This window comes from Triplophysa dalaica, chromosome 3, assembly GCF_015846415.1.
Source record: "Triplophysa dalaica isolate WHDGS20190420 chromosome 3, ASM1584641v1, whole genome shotgun sequence".
Lineage (NCBI taxonomy): Eukaryota > Metazoa > Chordata > Actinopteri > Cypriniformes > Nemacheilidae > Triplophysa > Triplophysa dalaica.
This window is the reverse complement of record NC_079544.1, coordinates 21479845-21499726: the sequence shown is the minus strand read 5'-3', so window position 1 is coordinate 21499726 and position 19882 is coordinate 21479845. Positions and strand designations below refer to the sequence as shown.

Genomic DNA, 19882 nt, shown 5'->3' with positions numbered 1-19882 from the left:
AACAAAGAGAGGCCATCTAATATACATATTTAATCTACCATCAGCTCTCCAACCATACCAAACCCTCCAAGCCTACCTCCAGCTCAGAAGCACACGAACCCTAATCCCCTCCGACCCTCTCTTCGTAGACGATTTCAACCGCCCCACCACGCATTTCTGGTTCCAGAAACACCTCAAGCTAGTCTTGATCCAATCAGGCATCCCAGCCGATAACTTTTCCAGCCACTCCTTCAGAATCGGAGCAGCCACAACAGCGGCCCAAAAAGGACTCTCCCAGCACCAAATCCAAACACTCGGCCGCTGGTCTTCAGAAGCTTTCAAAAGCTACATTCGTTCCGATCGTTCCCACATTAAAGAAGCACACCGAACCCTCATCAACCAAAACCGTTAACCCCAGCCCGCCGGCAATCCCCCACGCACACCAGCAGCTCACAACCACAGCCTTTTCCTATTTTTCCACACTGCCGCAGCAGTGCTACCCCAGCAGGGGTCCCTATCCATATCTCACACTGCAGCAGCAGTGCTACCCCAGCAGGGGTCCTTTCCTATATTTCACACTGCAGCAGCAGTGCTTCCCCAGCAGGGGGGCTTTCACCTGCATTTCCCACCGCAACAGCAGTGACGCCCCAGCAGGGGCCTTTACCTGTATTTCGCACCGCAGCAGCAGTGCCACCCCAGCAGGGGTCTTTAACTATATTTCACACTGCAGCAGCAGTGCTTCCCCAGCAGGGGCCTTCACCTGTATTTCCCACTGCAGCAGCAGTGACGCCCCAGCAGGGGATTTTACCTATATTTCACACTGCAGCAGCAGTGCCACCCCAGGAGGGGTCTTTACCTGTATTTCCCACTGCAGCAGCAGCGCCACCCCAGCAGGGGTCTTTTTCTATATTTCACACTGCAGCAGCAGTGCTCCCCAGCAGGGGTTTCCATCTATATTTCCAACTGCAGCAGCAGTGCCACCCCAGCAGGGGTCTTTATCTACATTTCACACTGCAGCAGCAGTGCTTCCCCAGCAGGGGCCTTCACCTGTATTTCGCACCGCACCAGCAGTGACGCCCCAGCAGGGGCTTTTATTTCAACTGCAGCAGCAGTACCGCCTCAGCAGGGGCCTCTATCTCACACTGCCGCAGCAGTGCCACCCCAGCAGGGGCCTTTATCCGTTGTTTACACTACCGCAGCAGTGCTACCCCAGCCGGGGCCCCTTTTATCTATATCTAAATCCACCGCAGCAATGCCGCTCTGGCAGTAGCTTTCTACCGCCTCAGACGTAGCGTCGTCCCAGTAGGGGTTCCCATACACGTCGTTTAAACCGCAGCAGCAGCACCTTCCGCACAGGGGCCTCATCCACATTTCCAATGACCACACCAGTATCATTACCGCACAGAAGCCCACAGAAATCAACCCCGCAGAGGCTCCAGCCGGGACCCTACTCAAAACGAAGGCCAGCAACTCACAGCTGTAAACCTTGCTAATTTTTGGGGGGGCAATAACGCCCAGCTTTGGCTGCTGTCCTGCACTAGTCGCATTTTTGGGGGAAAGCGCTCGGGGCACGGGCAAACAGAGACCAGAGCCCTCGCCCCGAACAAAGGGGGAGCGCTCCTGGGTCGGGAGAGAATGCCGACCCCGGAGCCCTCTCCCCGGACAGCACGCCAAATACACATACTAAATTCTCAGCGTATCCACGCTGCCCCCCCCTTTAAATATTTGCTAAGGTGAACTCGTGAAATGATGTTTTATTAACAAAGTTCGGGAGGAGCACGTGCAAATAATTAAGCAGCTGCACGGCATCAGAAATCACGCAGCTGCCCGGCATTAGCAATCACATCACTTATCCTTCCAAACCAGAACGAGCTCTATAAATCGTGAAACCGCCTTACCTCCTTCACTCATAGATTTTTGCAGCATCCCACCTCCACCCCGACTCCTCACCATAAAAAACTATTTTCTACCCAAAAGGGGGGGAAAGCGCTCGGGGCACGGGCAAACAGAGACCAGAGCCCTCGCCCCGAACAAAGGGGGAGCGCTCCGGGGTCGGGAGAGAATGCCGACCCCGGAGCCCTCTCCCCGGACAGCACGCCAAATACACATACTAAATTCTCAGCGTATCCACGCTGCCCCCCCTTTAAATATTTGCTAAGGTGAACTTGTGAATAAAACACAGCCATGCATTACGTCAGGACAACACAATCAGACTAATTTTACACGTCTAAAAAAAGCTATTAGTCCTCGCACACTGGGTCTACAGGTAATAAACAACAGACATTTACCTTCTAGTAACATAGAGAAGCACAGAGAAAGATAATTTGCCCAGAGAAAGATATTTTGAAGAATGTTGTAAACTGACCTCTATTCCATTGCATAGGTTTTGTGTCCATAAAATTGAATTGAAATGGGGTCCAGTGCTGTTCGGTAACCAACTGTCTTCAAAATATCCTCTTTTGGTTTCTGCAGAAGAAAGTCATTAAGGTTTGACATGACAAGAAGGTGAGTAAATGATGGCAGAATTTTCATGCAAAATCATACACAAACATTTGACACATACACTTCACCTTCAGAAGGCCAACACACTGTGTTTTAACATACTGCCCTACGGTGTTGTATGGTGGGTGCTCAGGAGCTGACAAAAAAGCTCTACAGAGGGTCATAAACACTGCACAGAACCTCACTGGCCGCCCGTGCCCCTCACTAAAGGACATTGCAAACACTCTGTACCTCCAGAGCAAAATACATTGATAAGGACTCTTCTCATCCCGTTCATAATCTGTTTTCCCTCCTACCCTCGGCAAGGCTATACAGGTCAATCAAAACACTATTAATTTATGTTAATCCTTATGGACTGGGCAATCATTTTTGTACTTCGAACTGAACTTTAATGTCTTAACTCCATCATTCATGTTCGTACTTGGATTGCGATCAACTTATGTGTCTTATGTGTATGTGGTTATCATATTGTAGTGCCTCTGTGTCGTATTCTAACACCTCTGTGTGTGTTCCTTGAAATTGTATTTCATTCCTATGCAATGACTGATGATGATTGATTGATTGACCAAAGGTAGTTTACTTGATGTAAGAATTTTACATACAGTAAACTCACTTTGCGCTTTAAATCATGATTGTATTCCTTATTTGTACACATTTTCAGTTTCTGTATTTTACCAATAAAAAGGCAACGTCAATATTTCTTAGAGCTGTTCTTGAAGGCACACCAAACAATACAAAACATTTCCAACACTTCATCACCGCATCTTAATAAATCCGTCACCTTTTCAAGACATAAAGCAACCATATGAGGGAGATATCAAAAACGTGAGTTTTGTTGTGCCTACAGGAACCGGGTTAGGAAACACTGGACTGCATGACAAGACAGAGACAATGTTTCTTGTTTGTTTTTAGGACATTACACATTCAGAGCACAGTTAAAAACAGTGTAACATTGCCCTGCATGTTTATTCCAGACTATATGTTTCTTGTGCTGCTACGGTAGGCATATAAAACAGGGGTTCACATCAGTTTAAAGTTCCTATTAATTATAATTCCCATTAATGAGCTGGTCAGCATCAGATGATTTGAGGAGACATGTAGAAGAAACAGAACAATCGGGAGGCAGCGTTAAGAAAACCATACAACAGTACATTTAACATGCAAGTTAAAATCAGTCTTTGACTAGTTTAAACATTATCAATTATCAGCAATTAGTGATCACCTTAAACACACTCATAAAAGTTCACCAAGTAACACCTGGAACACTTATATACACAAATACATGTATTTATGCACTTACTACAAATAGTGTGTACACTGTTTTACAATCCACAAAATATGTAAACAGAACTTTTCAAATAGTATTCCATTTTGCATAAATGATTTAAAAACAACCTGCTTTTTTTATTACCACATTTGTCCACAGGTACATTTATCCAGACGTTCATCCACACGTACGTTTGTCCAGACGTTTGTCACACGCATTAAAAAAAAAACTTTCAATGCTACTTCCGCCTCGACATCTGCACGATTTTGAGCGCAGCACCGACACGTGACCGTTATGTCTGACGTCTCATATCTTACGTCTAACGCCTGAATACAATGATTTTGGCCAGACGGCATGCGAGCGTATACACGTTTGTTCTCACATCAGTTTGCTTAGCGAGTAGCCAAATTTGCACATATCACACCTCATACATCTGCATTGCAAACTAAGCAATCAGTCGTGTCGATCATCGTGCACTTTGACGTTTCAAAAAGCCGTGACCAATGACGTGTGATAAGGATCGTTCGACTATCGTGGCCTCGCCTAACGCATGAGAAGTAACGCGATGTCTGCGCTGTGTGGTCTGAAGTAACTTTCTGCCTGTTACCACAAAAAAATAACCAATATAAATTGTATATACGTTTGTTCTCACGTCAGTTTGCTTAGCGAGTAGCCAAATTTGCACATATCACACCCCATACAGATGCACAAACCACACCTCATAGACATCCGATCGCGATGACACGCATCACACACAGAGAGTGTTTCAGGTTTATCCGAACGCGGAGCCACGCACGCGCACAAAGAGTCACCGCACCACATCGCGTGAACGGGAGAGAAATCTCTTAAAGGGCCATACATAAATTTTACCACTCAACAGAAAAGTTTCATTTTTACCCCCAGGCCACCCACATAACCACTAGTAAGGAAAATAACGAAAGAAATTCACACAGTGACACCTCTTCAGCAAACCCGTTTTAGTTTTGTTAAGGTTTTTAATCATAACAGTAAGAGTCATTTCTAACAATAATAAATGTGCATAAAACAAGTCTTTTAGAATGCAGCACAATATCTTACAGCAACTATACGCAAAGGGCAGGTGTAAGATTTGATGGAGGGCGTTAAGCATCCAAGAAGGTCCTTTCATATCGAAAGCCAACAGGATCACAATTCGCGTGCTTTGAATCGGCGTTATGTAAGCGCCGCCTGGTACTAAATTAACGCCATTCGCCGCCACGGGTTTAAATAACACCGCTCGCCGATCGATGTAAGGTTGACATCACACGTCACTCAACATGCAAACGTATTAGCTAATATAGGCCTACATAGCCGCACCTCTTCTGGGTTTAAGCACTCTGGGGCAAGTCGGAGGCTCATCTCAAATCCTTATCCATCTTGACTTTGTGGAAAACAAAAAATGGATAGAAATGAAAGGAAAAAATATTACCAATTAAGTTTGTTCCAGGACGCTATGTGTAAAATGTGTAATATGTCAAATTAAGTCAAGCCATGAACAAAGGTAGTTCACCCCCAAAACGAAATTTCTGTCATCATTAGACATTGGTCCCCATTGACTTCTATTGTATGAAGAAAAAGTCAATGTGGACGAACAGTTTTCTGTTACTAACTTTCTTTAAAATATCTTCTTTTGTGTTTATACGGTTTATACATTATACAGTCATACAGGTTTGAAAAGTCAAGATGGTTGGTTAATGATTACAGAATTCTCAGTCTGCTCATGCGATTTATGAAATTAGTCGTTGCTCTTTGTCTAAAAGTTAGCTTGGTTGGCTTACAACCGCATGCCGCGTCTTTGACTGGGTCGGGTCTCGCTTGGACCATGCAGTTTTTTACATTGATGATACTAAAATGATTTATATAAATAGAAATACTTAATAACTATAATTGATCATGCTTAACCTAATATAAATAAAAAATTAAAGGTTTTATAGTATTTTATTTTTTTTAAGTAACCTCCTGGTGTAACTGAGCTGCTAGCACTTTAAGACCTTCGGTAAAGCGAGAATCCAGTGATACACGTCCCAAAAAGTTTCTCCCCAAAAATGTTTATTTACTGCATACCTGATTGTATTTAAAAAAGTTGACGGACATTTGGACATTATTATATGTGTATTTTACCATTCAAGCAAGCCTGAAAGACGAGATTTGGCACGCTTGGCGGAAAGCATTTGCTCAAGTATGATGTTTATTTTACAAGAAATTACAACGCAGTATTGCATCACTACACTGTCATTAGGATATTATTGCTTCGCCTTGTGTTCTGTTAATTTACGTGATTCGAGAGCAGGTAAGAAAGGTTCACACAGATCACTCACTGACTCACATGACCGACAGGCAACATCTGTGCATTACCCTCGTAAAAAAATGAATGCATCACAAATTGATAAATTTCATTTTTGATATCTTTACATTGATTTTGATTAAGACTATGCTGCAAAAGCAGAATCACTAAAACTGTGCGGGCTTGTTGTGATAGACCCTATTTTTATATTTACAATTACATTTATGTATTTGGCAGATGCTTTTATTCAAAGCGACTTACATTGCATTATCCTATACATTTATACATAGGTATGTGCAATCTCCTGGGATCGAACCCACAACTTTGCGTTGTTGGTGCAATGCTCTTACCACTGAGCTACAGCACAGCCATATCTTGTGTTATAGGTGTACATTTTCTTCTGTGTGTACACGCACACTAAAGTTAATACCTTTCTTCGTCTTCTGCCGGAAAGAATGAAGACTTGTTTGTTTCTTGGCACACACCATTGCTGTAGTCTTCTATGCCCTCACACTTTTATATTTTACTACGTCGTGCAGCTTTACTGCATGGTGATGTTCTAGGGATACGTTGAAATCAGTCACTTGGTGTTTGTATGTGCGTGCTTGTGTGTTTGTCAGACTCTGCGCGTGTAGAAGAGAGGCTGCAGTAAGCAGCGAGTGTTAAACGTCCAGAATTCCTATTATTATATTTCCACTCCAAACCTGGAATAAATAGTGCTAGCGACGCCCATGGTGCTAACAGAAGATGTTTTTCGTAGATGATGATAAGAAGTCCCTCTTCACAGTCACACTGACCTAGCAGGAAGAGAGAGTCTAAGCATTCATTATGAGACTTTACACCCTGATTTATTTTCTACTTTCAGAAAAGGTTGGTGTTAATCGTGCTTAAATCATCAATTTATAATAGGATAATTCTTTATAATAATTGATTCATATTTGTCAAAAACACATAAAAGTATTTATATTTGAAGTAAGGTGCAGCCGCCTGTCCGTTCAAAACCATTTATATTCACCTGCAACGTACAAGTCTGGTTATTGTGTTGCTTCTGGCAAGTGCTCATACAGACATTAACACAATATATTTTTATCAATTTTTTTTAAACAAAAGAGTAAACGTTAAGTCTAACACGTCATTTAAAGTGACGTTAAACAGTAAACAAAAAAATCTGAGGTTTACTTTTTAACTTTTGTGATACTGACACCTGGTGGACAATTAGTATATGAACATGCACTAAAGCGTTTTGCACACGATTCTAACACACAGAACCAGGAAATATGAAGTTGAAAAGTAAAACCAAAACTGTTTTTGTATCGGTCACTGTATTTGTGCAGTCGGTGAAATGGCAGAAGCCAGTATTTCATGGGTTCATGATCAGTTCAGCTGTTCAATCTGTCAGGATCTACTGAAGGATCCAGTGACTATTAACTGTGGACACAGTTTTTGTATGAGCTGTATTACAGACTGCTGGAATCAGGAGGATCAGAAGAGAGTTTATAGCTGCCCTCAGTGCAGACAGACCTTCACTCCAAGACCTGCTTTAGGAAAGAATGTGATTCTTGCTGAGATGGTGGAGAAACTGAAGACAACAAAACTTCAGACTGATGGAGCTGCTCACAGTTATGCTGGACCTGAAGATGTGGAGTGTGACGTCTGTACTGGGAGAAAACACAAAGCTGTCAAGTCATGTCTGGTGTGTCTGAACTCTTACTGTCAAACTCACTTTGAGCGACATGAAGAACTTCAATCAGGAAAGAGACACAAAGTAACTGAAGCCACTGGAAGACTTCAGGAGATGATCTGCTGTCAACATGACAGATTGCTCGAGGTTTTCTGTCGTACTGACCAGACATGTATTTGTTATCTGTGTACTATGGATGAGCATAAAAGCCACGACACTGTATCAGCTGCAGCAGAGAGAACAGAGAAACAGGTGAACAAATGAAATGAAATAGAGAATATGAGAATGTAATAAGAAAATTAAATTGAATAGGACTTATCTAGAATATTGATGTGATATCAACAACACCAACATCGAATGCTATTTGTTATTTATCTGTTCAACAGAAACTATTGGAGGACAATCAGAGAAAGCACCAGCAGAGGATCGAGGAGAAAGAGAAGAAGCTTCAGGATCTCAGAGAGGCTGTGAAGACACACAAGGTGAATTTTGAGTAATAGAGAATCATAAATACTGCTGTTTCACACTCAGATTATGACTGTGTTTGTGTGTGTGTGTGCGTGCTTGTGCGTTTGTGTGTTTGTTTGTGCGTGCGTGTGTGTGTGTGTGTGTGTGTGTGTGTCTGTGTGTGTGTGTGTGTGTGCATGCGTGTGTGTGTTTTTATGGTAACAGAGCTCTGCACAGACAGCAGTGGAGGACACTGAGAGGATCTTTACTGAACTGATCCGCTCCATTAAGAGAAGAAGCTCTGAGGTGATACAGCTGATCAGAGATCAGGAAAAGACTGCAGTGAGTCGAGCTGAAGGACTCTTGAAGGAACTGGAGCAGGAGATTGAAGATCTGAGGAGGAGACATGATGAGATGGAGCAGCTTTCACACACAGAAGATCACATCAGTTTCCTTCAGGTAATACTGTACATCACAGCACACATTACAATAGTTCTTGATTTAAATTTAAAATTATATATTATTTTCCTTGTGTTAGCCAGTCACACAAAGGTTAAAAATATATATTGATTTGACTTTGTGTTTCTACTAAATTATTCCGGTGTGACATCATTTTTTAGTTATGATTTTTGCTACAAACATTTATAATGTTCTTTAAAACGATTCACAAATGTAGATGATCAAATAGGTTTCCAATAATTCACATCCGAGTGAAGATCAGCTGCTTCTCAGTCCTGATGTTTTCTCAGTTCTCCTCAGCCTGTGAGCTGTAAACCAACCAAAGCCTGTGATATTAGAGGATTTTTTACAAATCTAAGTAAATAATATGTATGTTGATAATACAAATAATAATGTATGTATGTTTTTTTTTTCTTCCAAATGCCAGTCAGTTCCTAACAGTTCTGATGTGAGGGGAAGATATTTATTTTTGAAAAAACACATTCAAGTAATGTAATACGCGGGACTTAAATGCAGACTTGCTAAAATAAGCACATGATAGATTCTTTTTTTGTGTGTTCATGTAGAGTTTTCAGTCTCTCTCTGAATCTCCTGGATCTATAGACAACATCTCTGTCAGTTCTCTTGTCTTGTTTGATGTTGTGGGAAAATCTGTTACTCAACTGAAAGCAAAGGTGGAGGATTTCTGTAAAGAAGAGATTGGAAAGATATATTGCAAAGGTAAAGAACATCTCTGACTTCAACCTTGATTTATTCTGAGCTATACAGAAACATATAGCCTAATATATACTAATTATGTCAATTTATTTATTTAGTTACATACATTGAAATTATTCCCACCAATGAACCCAAGACAAGAGTGGAGTTCCAACAAGGTAAAACACATCATTATAAAAACATCATCTGATAAAAGTTAGATTCTAACACAAAATCTTTATTATTTGAAATTGTCACTATTGTTTGAGAGCAAACAAAACCTTAACATGCTGTGAGCAGTGGTTTAAGAAGGTTTGGTCTTAAATATCATGTCTGTCATTTAATATATCTTTATTGAACACAATTCATTGGCTACAGGACATCAGGAAATATAGATTTTGATAGAATATACAAAAGATCAGCAAAATGCTCAGAGGAAATAAGGCAAACTTATCTTTTATTAAATATATCTTTAGCCTTTCTCCTGGGCATCGACTCTTTGAGATTTATATGTGTTGTGTGTAACCTCCTTTAATTTTTTCCAAAAGCTGAATTTGAGTTTGGACATTGGGATTTACTAATTCCTTGCTTTTTATACCTGTATATGATATCATAACATTTTGTGATTATGCAAGATAAGATGTCCACTAAATTACTATGAAAAAAATGGATTTAAAATCATTATTATAATTTTCTGTAACATGTTTCTACAATCCGTAATTTATGTCAAAAATCTAAATGTCAAATCATTGTATTCTGGGTCTCAGAAGGATATTTGAATTAGAAGTGAAGAAGTTAATTTTCCAAAGCCATCACGTTTGGCTATGACATATTTGATATAAATATTTACAGAGACTGTACTGTACAGTGGACTGCAATTTCCCCCAAACTAACAAATCCTCATATTAACATGATAATATGCTACTTTAAATTAAAATCGTACTATACATTTAATCTTCCTCAGATTCCCATCAGTTCTCTATGGATCCAAACACTGTAAATAAAAACATCTGTCTGTCTGAGGAGAACAGAGCGGCTACTTACACTGACAGAGTCCAGCAGTATTCTGATCATCCAGACAGATTTGATCAAAGACCTCAGATGTTATGTACAGAGAGTGTGTGTGGACGCTGTTACTGGGAGGTCGAGTGGAGTGGATGGGTGTATATATCAGTGTCATATAAGAGAATAAGCAGGAATGGAAATACAGTAAAGTCTGCATATGGATATAATGATGAGTCCTGGAATTTGGAGTGCTCTCCCACCAAATGTTCATTCTGGCATAATAACACAGAGACTGAACTCCCAGTAGTGTCCAGTTCTTGTAGAATAGGAGTGTATGTGGATCACAGTGCAGGAATTCTGTCCTTCTACAGCGTCTCTGACACAATGACCCTCATCCACAGAGTCCAAACCACATTCACTCAACCTCTCTATCCTGGATTTGGGTTAGGTACAAGTTCTACAGTAAAACTGTGCCATCCAACAATATAAAAGGTACACATAAATTGATTGATATATACAAGTATCTTTATAGCTTGACAAATTCAAAAAGTAAATAAATCAATTAAAATCCATCAATTAAAATCAATATGTTATTCTATTCTTTACACACATCCTTTGACTATAATTTAAGTTTGTTAAGTGGATTTCAGTCTGCTTTGAATTGAAGTAAATGCATTTGGGGAATATTTATATCAGTCACATTTACAGGCAGTTGAGGTTCAGGCCATCAAGCTGAGATTTAAGATCTCTTATTCCAAGTGACTTTTCCAAAGCAACATTTTCTTTCATTTCCACCATTTAGTTAAATCTAATCTTCTGTTACATTATGGAGCAGTGATGTTAATAAACCCTTTTCTTTTTCACATCAGATGTAGTATAATGATGTAGTCTCGGAGTAGATGTAGAAAGTGTACTTTATAGTGCATTGACTTGCAAAAAAGCCTGATCTGAGACCCCTGATGAGTGGATGACAGGGGCCGCTCTGTGATGAGTGACATACCCAGTGTGCTCACGTGCCATTTTAACATTAAGAGGTTCTGTTCTACAAATACAAATATTTTCTTCTTGGAGTAGCGTAGGTCTTTCAACAAGTAAATTGTGTCATAAAATGGGATACATGGTAACAAAGTTCACTGTAGGAAAGTTAAAAGTTGAACCCATGTACAGTTTAATTACATAAAGCCATAAGAAAGCAGATACATATTAAACCTGCCGTTACGTAAACAACTCAAAACCAACCCGTGACAGCATGAAGTATGTTTTGTCTTAACTGGCTGTAATTTTAGTACACAAAATATCATTAATTTATCAAACAGTTGGTTTGGTAACTATTGGTCAGAATAATTAAAATCAATTCCTTAAAACCCAATCATGCAAACAGGAAAATGTATAAAATCTAATTAAAATAAATTGATACTGCCATAGTTAGGCCTATAAACAGCACTTGATAAATTTGATCCTGAAATATACACTTAAATCGAAATTAAGAATAATGTGACTTTTGTTTATGATCGGTCTGACGACCGGGGAGGGGGGATGAATGGTTGAATCTGTAACCCAGGGGGGGGGGGGTGGCATGTATACGTGTCTTCTGCATTGTATCTGCCCAGAGTGGTTACAGCAGGGCAATGTCTTACAGCAACTATAAGCAAAGGGTGTCGGTTAAGAATTCAAGTAGATGCTTTCAGTTTCACAACTGTATATACAGATAATAACAGAATATAATTTTATCACACTGTAAAAAAATTACTGTAGAATTTACAGGAATTAGCCTGCAATGAAGTGGCCAATAAAGTCTTGTAAAATTGTTGTTAATTGCTGTATAATGGTTTGCAGTATTTTAGTGTAAAGCAATTTACAGGTAATTGTTGATGGTGAATTACAGTGCCTTAGTGTTTTTTTACAATAATATCGAAACAAAACTGTATCACATGTTACAGTATTATTTAGTAATTCAGAGAATTTACAGTATTTAGCTGGCAACAAAGTTGCCAATAAAATCATGTAAATTATTCAAAAGGCAAGATGATGTTGTAACAATTTTGCAAAAAAATGCTGTAAAGTAGCATTTTTTAAAGTAAAATGTAATCTATTAATTACCAAACCCACGACATTTGCATTGCTAGCACAATGATCAAACAATTGGATGTAATGATCAGTCCTGGAGTTGGACTGCTCTCCCAGCGAATGTTAAAAAAGACTGAAGTCCCGTTAGTGTCCTGGGCCTGTATTCTTAAAGCTTCTAAGAATCCTGTAAGAAAGGTCTTGATTTAGCTTAAAAACTTCTACGTAGGAGTCTTAGCTTAAAACCGCTCAGTAACTGATGGAGCTGCTCCCAGTTATGCTGGACCTGAAGATGTGAAGTGTCACGTCTGTACTGGGAGAAAACACAAAGCTGTCAAGTCATGTCTGGTGTGTCTGAACTCTTACTGTCAAACACACTTTGAGCGACATGAAGAACTTCAATCAGGAAAGAGACACAAAGTAACTGAAGCCACTGGAAGACTTCAGGAGATGATCTGCACTCAACATGACAGATGTCTATCTCAAAACATTTCATCAAAGTGTGCTTTATATTTACCTGGGTTATCTTGAGGCTTTGTTACAAGCAAAAACATTTTATTTATCAGTTCAATTTAAAATTGTTCAGAATGAAAGCAACTTAAAAGTAAATATGCAGATTAATAAATTAATTTACCCTTTGTTTAAAGAAGTCATTTTTGCATACAAATGGGTTTTGATCATCCCATACCCCAAAAGTATTAGTATTATTGATAGAAAATTACACATTTAGTCAATAAATTTTTTTCTATATGCCGACTTAAAATATGAATGAGGGAATTTGGCTTTTATTATCTTAACCTTTGAAAGATCATACTTTTAATAAACATATCGACTAGCAGGGAAAATAACTGGAAACATTTCACACAGTGACACCTCTCGAGGAAATCCATTTTTGTTTATTAAGGTTTTTAATCATAACAGTAAGAGTCAATTCTAACAATAATAAATGTGCATAAAACAAGTCTTTTAGAATGCAGCACAATATCTTACAGCAACTATAAGCAAAGGGCAGGTGTAAGACTTGATGGAGGGCGTTAAGCATCCAAGCAGGTGCTTTCAGCAGGTAGGATCACCTGTGATGAGCAGTTTTCAGGCGTTGTGTTTAGTGAGGGAAAGTGATGCTTTGGTTTCATAGCTCTTGTGCAGCAGCCTCAGATGTCAGAGCCTGTTGGTACTGGAGCATGCCAGCACTGAACATGCTTGCGGCGCCGTTGGCTTTCTCAAGCGTAGGTCGCTTTGGTAAAGGCTGCATGAGGCTATGAGGAATTCCCTGCTCCGATATAACAACAGGAGGAAGGGGGGAGAGGGGGAAACAGGGTGGGATGTGTGGAAGAGAGTACAACGGGAACAGAACAAGAAAAAGACAGAATTATCATCAGAGGGCAAAACATGGCAGGGCTTGATTCTGACAAACAAGCAAGCAAGCGGCAGCTAACACACGTCTACGCCACAAGCAGAAGCCAGTTTCCTCGCTATACTTAAAATAGCATTAGTCGTGTATAACAGAAGAGGATTCATTACGTTACAGTACGACATCCATAATGCTAACTCGATGCGAATGAAGCAAGCGTTGCACAACTACAGTGTTTCGTGACCAAAAAGAAAAGCGAAAATCAAAATAATAAACTGCACTGCTCACTCCATGATAAGTGTGAGAAGACACTAGTACTTTCTGTTGTTTTGGTGGTTGAGCTCTAGTGTGCTTTTGCATTACCCCCCCCCCCCCCCATAGAGACATGCACTACAGAGCTACTAAACATGCACCCTAATAAAACATTGAACACAAATGCTGAACAGACACACCGAAGCCATGTCACTAAAAAGTTAAGTCCTGTCTTTACGCCGGGATTAAGATGTGCATGATGATCTGATTGTGGCGAGCTCATATACTTTTATTTTCGCTTCTATGGTCGCCACAGTCAGCCGATCATACAACATGGTAACACAGCATCAGGAAAACACTAACAACATCAACACATAAAGCACTTAAATAAACAGATAACAAAAGGACTATGCTTGCAAATTATCTTGCTGTTAAGACACTACAACAAAGCAACATGCCAAGCAAAAAGGTGAAAGATCATAGTACCAGGTCAAAGGTGGCTTCGAGGGGTCGCTTCAGTGATTTGACAGGCGACTGAGTCTTAATTAGCAGGCAGCGAGCACATGACGGCAATGGGCCAATGGGGTTCAAGCGCATTAACAGAAACAGCAAGCAGAAGTGAATCATGGGGGCAGCAGTGCATTTTGGGTAGGTAGAAAAATCTGATGATGTGGGGAAATCTGTCACTGAATTGAAAGAAAGTTGTGAAGGATCCTGCAGTTTGAGTTGAGGCTGGCAGTTCATTCCACCGCAGGGGAACCGAATAAGTTAAGGTTTTTGCAAGCGACTTGTTGCCTCGCTGTGATGTGACAGCCATGTGTCACTCATTTTCGGACCACAGAAGATGGGGGTTTTGTAGACCTGGAGCAGTGATTTAAGGTAAATGGGAGAATTTTCCATTATCATTCTAAGGCAAGTGTCAGAGATTTAAACTTGATGCGGGCGGCAACTGGAAGCCAGTGAAGTGGAATCAGGAGGGGTGTTACATCGGTTTATTTTAGGCTGATTGAAAACTAGACGTGCAGCTGCATTCTGGATCGTTTGTAAGGGCTTGACTGTAGGAAGGCCGTCCAGTAGAGAATTGAGAATAAGAGAATTGCAGATGTCCAGTCTTGATATGACCAGAGCTTGGACTAGTAGCAGAGAGATATACTCCGACAGGAACTACTTGATTTTCCTGATGTTTAAGAGCACATATCTACAAGATCGAGTGGATGCTGCGATGTGAATTTCAGCTGGTTGTCAAACATCACCCCCAGGTTCCTCGCAGACTAGGTGGGTGTTATAGTTGAGGATCCGAGCTGAATAGTAAGATTGTGTTCGAGTGATGTTTCGGCCGGTATAACAAAAAGTTCTGTCTGGGAGAGGTTGAGTTGTAGGTGAATCTCTTTCATCCAAGAAGAGATGTCCAGAAGGTAGGCAGAGATGGTGGGGTCATCTGACTGAAAAGAGAAAAAAAGCTGCATATCATCTGTATAAAAAAAACGTTATGAGAACCCATGTGCCTTAATAATTGGACCCAGTGAGGTGGTATATATAGAAAAGAGGAGAGGAGCAAGAAACTGATCCTGGAGGAACTCCAGTTGTCTGCTGGTGAGATCTGGATCTGGTAGATCTGGTAACTTATTAAGGCCATCAGGTCGAGCGTCCAGTGCTCAATGGCATCACTCTTTGACTTAGACAATGTGGCTTTTTAAAATTAATTTTAGGTGGTTGTTAGCTGAGAATATTATACCTTTGATGTTGTAACGGGTCAATCAGAATCAAGAATTCCAGAGCAATGTGTAATAAAACATTATAAATCAATTATGTTAATAAACCCATTTCTCTTTTGAACCAATTAATCATTTTCAAACAGTGAAGTGTGTAGAGTCGCATTCTTGCAGTGTTTCGATATTTTTTGCATTCCTAAGGCGAAAAATTATAGAAACTTATACATTCAGTCAATTTAAAGATTTCATGATGTTCACACAAATGAACAAGATCTCAAATATAAATCATGGCTCTTATTATCTTTACTTATGAAAAGTTATATTTGAAATACACATGAGCAGAAATAATAAGGAAAATGTCAGTTGAAAATGATTTGATGGAGGGCGTTAAGCATCCAAGCAGGTGCTTTCAGCAGGTAGGATCACCTGTGATGAGCAGTTTTCAGGCGTTGTGTTTAGTGAGGGAAAGTGATGCTTTGGTTTCATAGTTCTTGTGCAGCAGCCTCGAATGAGTAAAACACTGACCTCACTGGAGGATTTGACATTTACATTCATTTTGTTTTTAATCTAAAAGAAACAACAAAGACGTATAACAATACAAGTAAAAGTAAATCTTCTCTTTATAATACTGACACCTAGTGGACATTCAGTGTGTGAATGGGCACTAAAAGCGTTTTGCACACGTGACGTTTCTCAAATACAGAACCAGGAAACGTCTCAAATTGGAAACAGAAACTAGAGTGTTTTTCTTTGCATTTGTGTGTTCAGTGAAATGGCAGAAGCCAGTATTTCAGTGTTTCAGGATCAGTTCAGCTGTTCAATCTGTCTGGATCTACTGAAGGATCCAGTGACTATTAACTGTGGACACAGTTACTGTATGAGCTGTATTACAGACTGCTGGAATCAGGAGGATCAGAAGAGAGTTTATAGCTGCCCTCAGTGCAGACAGACCTTCACTCCAAGACCTGCTTTAGGAAAGAATGTGATTCTTGCTGAGATGGTGGAGAAACTGAAGAGAACAAAACTTCATTCTGATGGAGCTGCTCCCAGTTATGCTGGACCTGAAGATGTGGAGTGTGACGTCTGTACTGGGAGAAAACACAAAGCTGTCAAGTCATGTCTGGTGTGTCTGAACTCTTACTGTCAAACTCACTTTGAGCGACATGAAGAACTTCAATCAGGAAAGAGACACAAAGTAACTGAAGCCACTGGAAGACTTCAGGAGATGATCTGCTCGCAGCATGACAGATTGCTCGAGATTTTCTGTCGTACCGACCAGACATGTATTTGTTATCTGTGTACGATGGATGAGCATAAAAGCCACAACACTGTATCAGCTGCAGCAGAGAGAACAGAGAAACAGGTGAACAAAGAAATACAAAACAGACAATTTAAGACTGTATTGATAAATAAAATAGTATAATACTTATGTAGAGTATTCATATTATAACCCGAAGAGTAGAATTATCAGTTATTTATCTGTTCAACAGAGACTATTGAAGGACAACCAGAGAAAACACCAGCAGAGGATCGAGGAGAAAGAGAAGAAGCTTCAGGATCTCAGAGAGGCTGTGAAGACACACAAGGTGAGTTTTGAGTAATAGAGAAACATAAAAGCTGCTGTTTCAGACACAGACAGGGGCTCAGTCTGATTCTTGTTTGTGTGTGTGGTGCTTGTGCGTTGTGTGTTCTGTGTGCGTGTGTGTGTGTGTGTGTGTGTGTGTGTGTGTGTGCATGTGCATGTGCGTGTGTGTGTGTGTGTGTTAACAGCGCTCTGCACAGACAGCAGTGGAGGACACTGAGAGGATCTTTACTGAACTGATTCGCTCCATTAAGAGTAGAAGCTCTGAGGTGATACAGCTGATCAGAGATCAGGAAAAGACTGCAGTGAGTCGAGCTGAAGGACTCTTGAAGGAACTGGAGCAGGAGATTGAAGATCTGAGGAGGAGACATGATGAGATGGAGCAGCTTTCACACACAGAACATCACATCAGTTTCCTGCAGGTAACACAACTCTGTAGTGTATTTTATCAATGAAAAGTGTAAATATGAACTTAATTTATTTGTTTACTTTTTTGTATTTGTATTGTATTATGTGCTGAAAAAGAACAGCCTTTCGGATTATTATTCCCTTCATTCCTCAGTATGTTACAAGATTAGATAATGAACTATCAGCCTCAATAGAAGAGTCATAATCTGACAGGGAGTCAAAGTTCTGCCCTGTAAACCAGTCAATGTCCATCCCTTTCTACTTTATTCTGAATGTAGAGTTTCCAGTCTCTCTCAGCATCGTCTGGATCTACAGACAACATCACTGTCAGTTCTCTTCTCTTGTTTGATGATGTGGGGAAATCTGTCTCCATACTAAAAGAGAAGGTGGAGGATTTCTGTAAAGAAGAGATTGAAAAGATATCTGGCAAAGGTAAAGAACAACTAAAACTATAAATACAGACTAATACTACTAATACAGAATTTAAAACAGGTAATGCACAGCATTATAAATGAGTATAAATAAGAATCAAATTTATTTATCGTTTTTACATGAGGACTATAATTTGATGTCACTTTATTTCTCTAGTTTCATACATTGTCATTATTCCTACCAATGAACCAAGTACCAGGATGGAGTTCATACAATGTAAGACACTTATTCAATTACATATCAACATAATATAAAACATAATGTCTGGTTTCACAGACAGGGCTTCTTTTAAGCCAGGACTTTAGTCTTTAGATTTGTATTTTTTTTTTAGTAAAAACATTACTGCTGGGCATCTTGAGACCAATCCATGGCACTGACATATATTAACATGTCTTTTCAAACTATTTCCTTTTAAGACAGCTCAAATTTGCATTTTAGTCTGGGACTAAAATAGTCTTAAACCATGTCTGTGAAACATGGAATAAAACATTTTATTTCTAAATAAATATTTTAAAGATGCTTAAAATGTTTCAGCAAACAAAACCATAACATGCTACTAGTAAAGGTTTGAGAAAGTTTGGTATAAATAAAATGGAGGTTGGTTTTAAATATCATTTTTGCTTTTAAACTATAACAATTATTAAATAATCAATTTTTATGTCAATTATTTTGTCTTGCTAAATTTATTGTTATTTTTTTCACACATTTATTTTGTTTTTAACTTTGTCTTTAGAAATCACACAGAACAGCAAAACATATTTTTAAAGTCAGATTTGGTAAATGTTAGTTGAATGAATTATTAAATTACTTTAAATTAATAAATGATCTCATGTTGATCATATGAAATAACTTTGAAAATATGAAATATGAAATACTCAAGTATTGGTACTATAGGTCTACAGTGTGTCCGCCCTTCCCCCAAATACACAAACTCACACTTGACATGAATAAACATGAACATACACATACTTGCAAACTTTAAAGTAAGATGTATTTTATTTTACTCAGATTCCCGTAAATTCTCTCTGGATCCAAACACAGCACAGAAGAATCTCTGTCTGTCTGAGGAGAACAGAGCAGCTAAATACACTGACACAGAGCAACAGTATCCTGATCATCCAGACAGATTTGATGATTATTATGATGTGTTGTGTAGAGAGAGTGTGTGTGGACGCTGTTACTGGGAGGTCGAGTGGAGTGGAGAGAACACTGAATTTGTAGTGTCATATAAGAGCATCAGCAGAAAGGGAAAAATAGACGAGAGTAGATTTGGAAATAATGATCAGTCCTGGTGTTTGGAGTGCTCTTCCACTGAATGTTCATTCTGGCACAATGACATGGAGACTAAACTCCCAGTAGTGTCCAGTTCTTGTAGAATAGGAGTGTATGTGGATCACAGTGCAGGAATTCTGTCCTTCTACAGCGTCTCTGACACAATGACCCTCATCCACAGAGTCCACACCACATTCACTCAACCTCTCTATCCTGGGTTTGGGTTAGATGTGACCTCAATGGTGAGACTCATCTGACAATACAAAGCTTTACATTTTTATTTAAATACACAACTGTGATCTAAAATATTAATATAGTCAATGTTAATCATGTATCATGTTAAATGTTAAAGAATAAAAGTTTCATGTTTCATCAATATTGTTTCATGTTATAATATTTTAAGGAAAAATAAAGTACAATTAAACCTACAGATATTTTCTTTACTATTCTGTGTTCACTTCAGACTATTTT

At 39.5% G+C, this 19882-nt stretch overlaps 3 protein-coding genes and 1 long non-coding RNA gene across 8 annotated transcripts in view; 2 read left to right on the top strand and 2 right to left on the bottom strand.

Moving 5' to 3' along the window:
- The first annotated feature begins 2395 nt into the window (after positions 1–2395).
- On the top strand, positions 2396–16681 carry LOC130417723 (tripartite motif-containing protein 16-like). Its single transcript, XM_056743446.1, has 7 exons — positions 2396–7983; positions 8118–8213; positions 8404–8637; positions 9204–9357; positions 9453–9512; positions 10298–10830; positions 16611–16681. The coding sequence occupies exons 1-6, from the start codon at positions 7393–7395 to the stop codon at positions 10825–10827; spliced, it is 1665 nt and encodes a 554-aa protein (XP_056599424.1). The 5' UTR covers positions 2396–7392; the 3' UTR covers positions 10828–10830; positions 16611–16681.
- On the bottom strand, positions 13061–16278 carry LOC130417731 (uncharacterized). The gene is made up of 3 exons (XR_008906216.1): positions 16144–16278; positions 14492–15447; positions 13061–13672 (listed from the first exon to the last, which is right to left on the bottom strand). It is a non-coding gene; the product is annotated as an uncharacterized LOC130417731 (long non-coding RNA).
- Positions 16481–19841, top strand: LOC130417726 (tripartite motif-containing protein 16-like protein). Its single transcript, XM_056743448.1, has 6 exons — positions 16481–17080; positions 17208–17303; positions 17488–17721; positions 17986–18139; positions 18296–18355; positions 19148–19841. The coding sequence occupies exons 1-6, from the start codon at positions 16490–16492 to the stop codon at positions 19666–19668; spliced, it is 1656 nt and encodes a 551-aa protein (XP_056599426.1). The 5' UTR covers positions 16481–16489; the 3' UTR covers positions 19669–19841.
- mbnl1 (muscleblind-like splicing regulator 1) overlaps positions 16669–19882 on the bottom strand; it is a 66818-nt gene continuing 63604 nt past the window's right edge. For 3 of the 5 annotated variants that reach the window (XM_056743460.1, XM_056743463.1, XM_056743472.1), the window contains one exon: positions 17970–18104. The gene's annotated coding sequence lies outside the window, so the exon portion shown is untranslated. Of the gene's footprint in view, positions 16806–16870; positions 17055–17143; positions 17287–17536; positions 17656–17788; positions 18105–19882 lie in introns of those variants that run through there. The other 2 variants (XR_008906214.1, XR_008906213.1) reach the window with 2 other exon arrangements.

What these genes read in the sequence shown, in the direction of transcription:
- LOC130417723 (XM_056743446.1), top strand. Translation starts at nt 7,393, where the DNA reads ATGGCAGAAGCCAGTATTTCATGGGTTCATGATCAGTTCAGCTGTTCA. An exon ending in AGGCTGTGAAGACACACAAG is followed by an intron (nt 8,214 to 8,403) that starts GTGAATTTTGAG and finishes TTATGGTAACAG; the next exon opens with AGCTCTGCACAGACAGCAGT. An exon ending in AAGAGTGGAGTTCCAACAAG is followed by an intron (nt 9,513 to 10,297) that starts GTAAAACACATC and finishes AATCTTCCTCAG; the next exon opens with ATTCCCATCAGTTCTCTATG.
- LOC130417726 (XM_056743448.1), top strand. Translation starts at nt 16,490, where the DNA reads ATGGCAGAAGCCAGTATTTCAGTGTTTCAGGATCAGTTCAGCTGTTCA. An exon ending in CAGAGAGAACAGAGAAACAG is followed by an intron (nt 17,081 to 17,207) that starts GTGAACAAAGAA and finishes TCTGTTCAACAG; the next exon opens with AGACTATTGAAGGACAACCA. An exon ending in CAGGATGGAGTTCATACAAT is followed by an intron (nt 18,356 to 19,147) that starts GTAAGACACTTA and finishes TATTTTACTCAG; the next exon opens with ATTCCCGTAAATTCTCTCTG.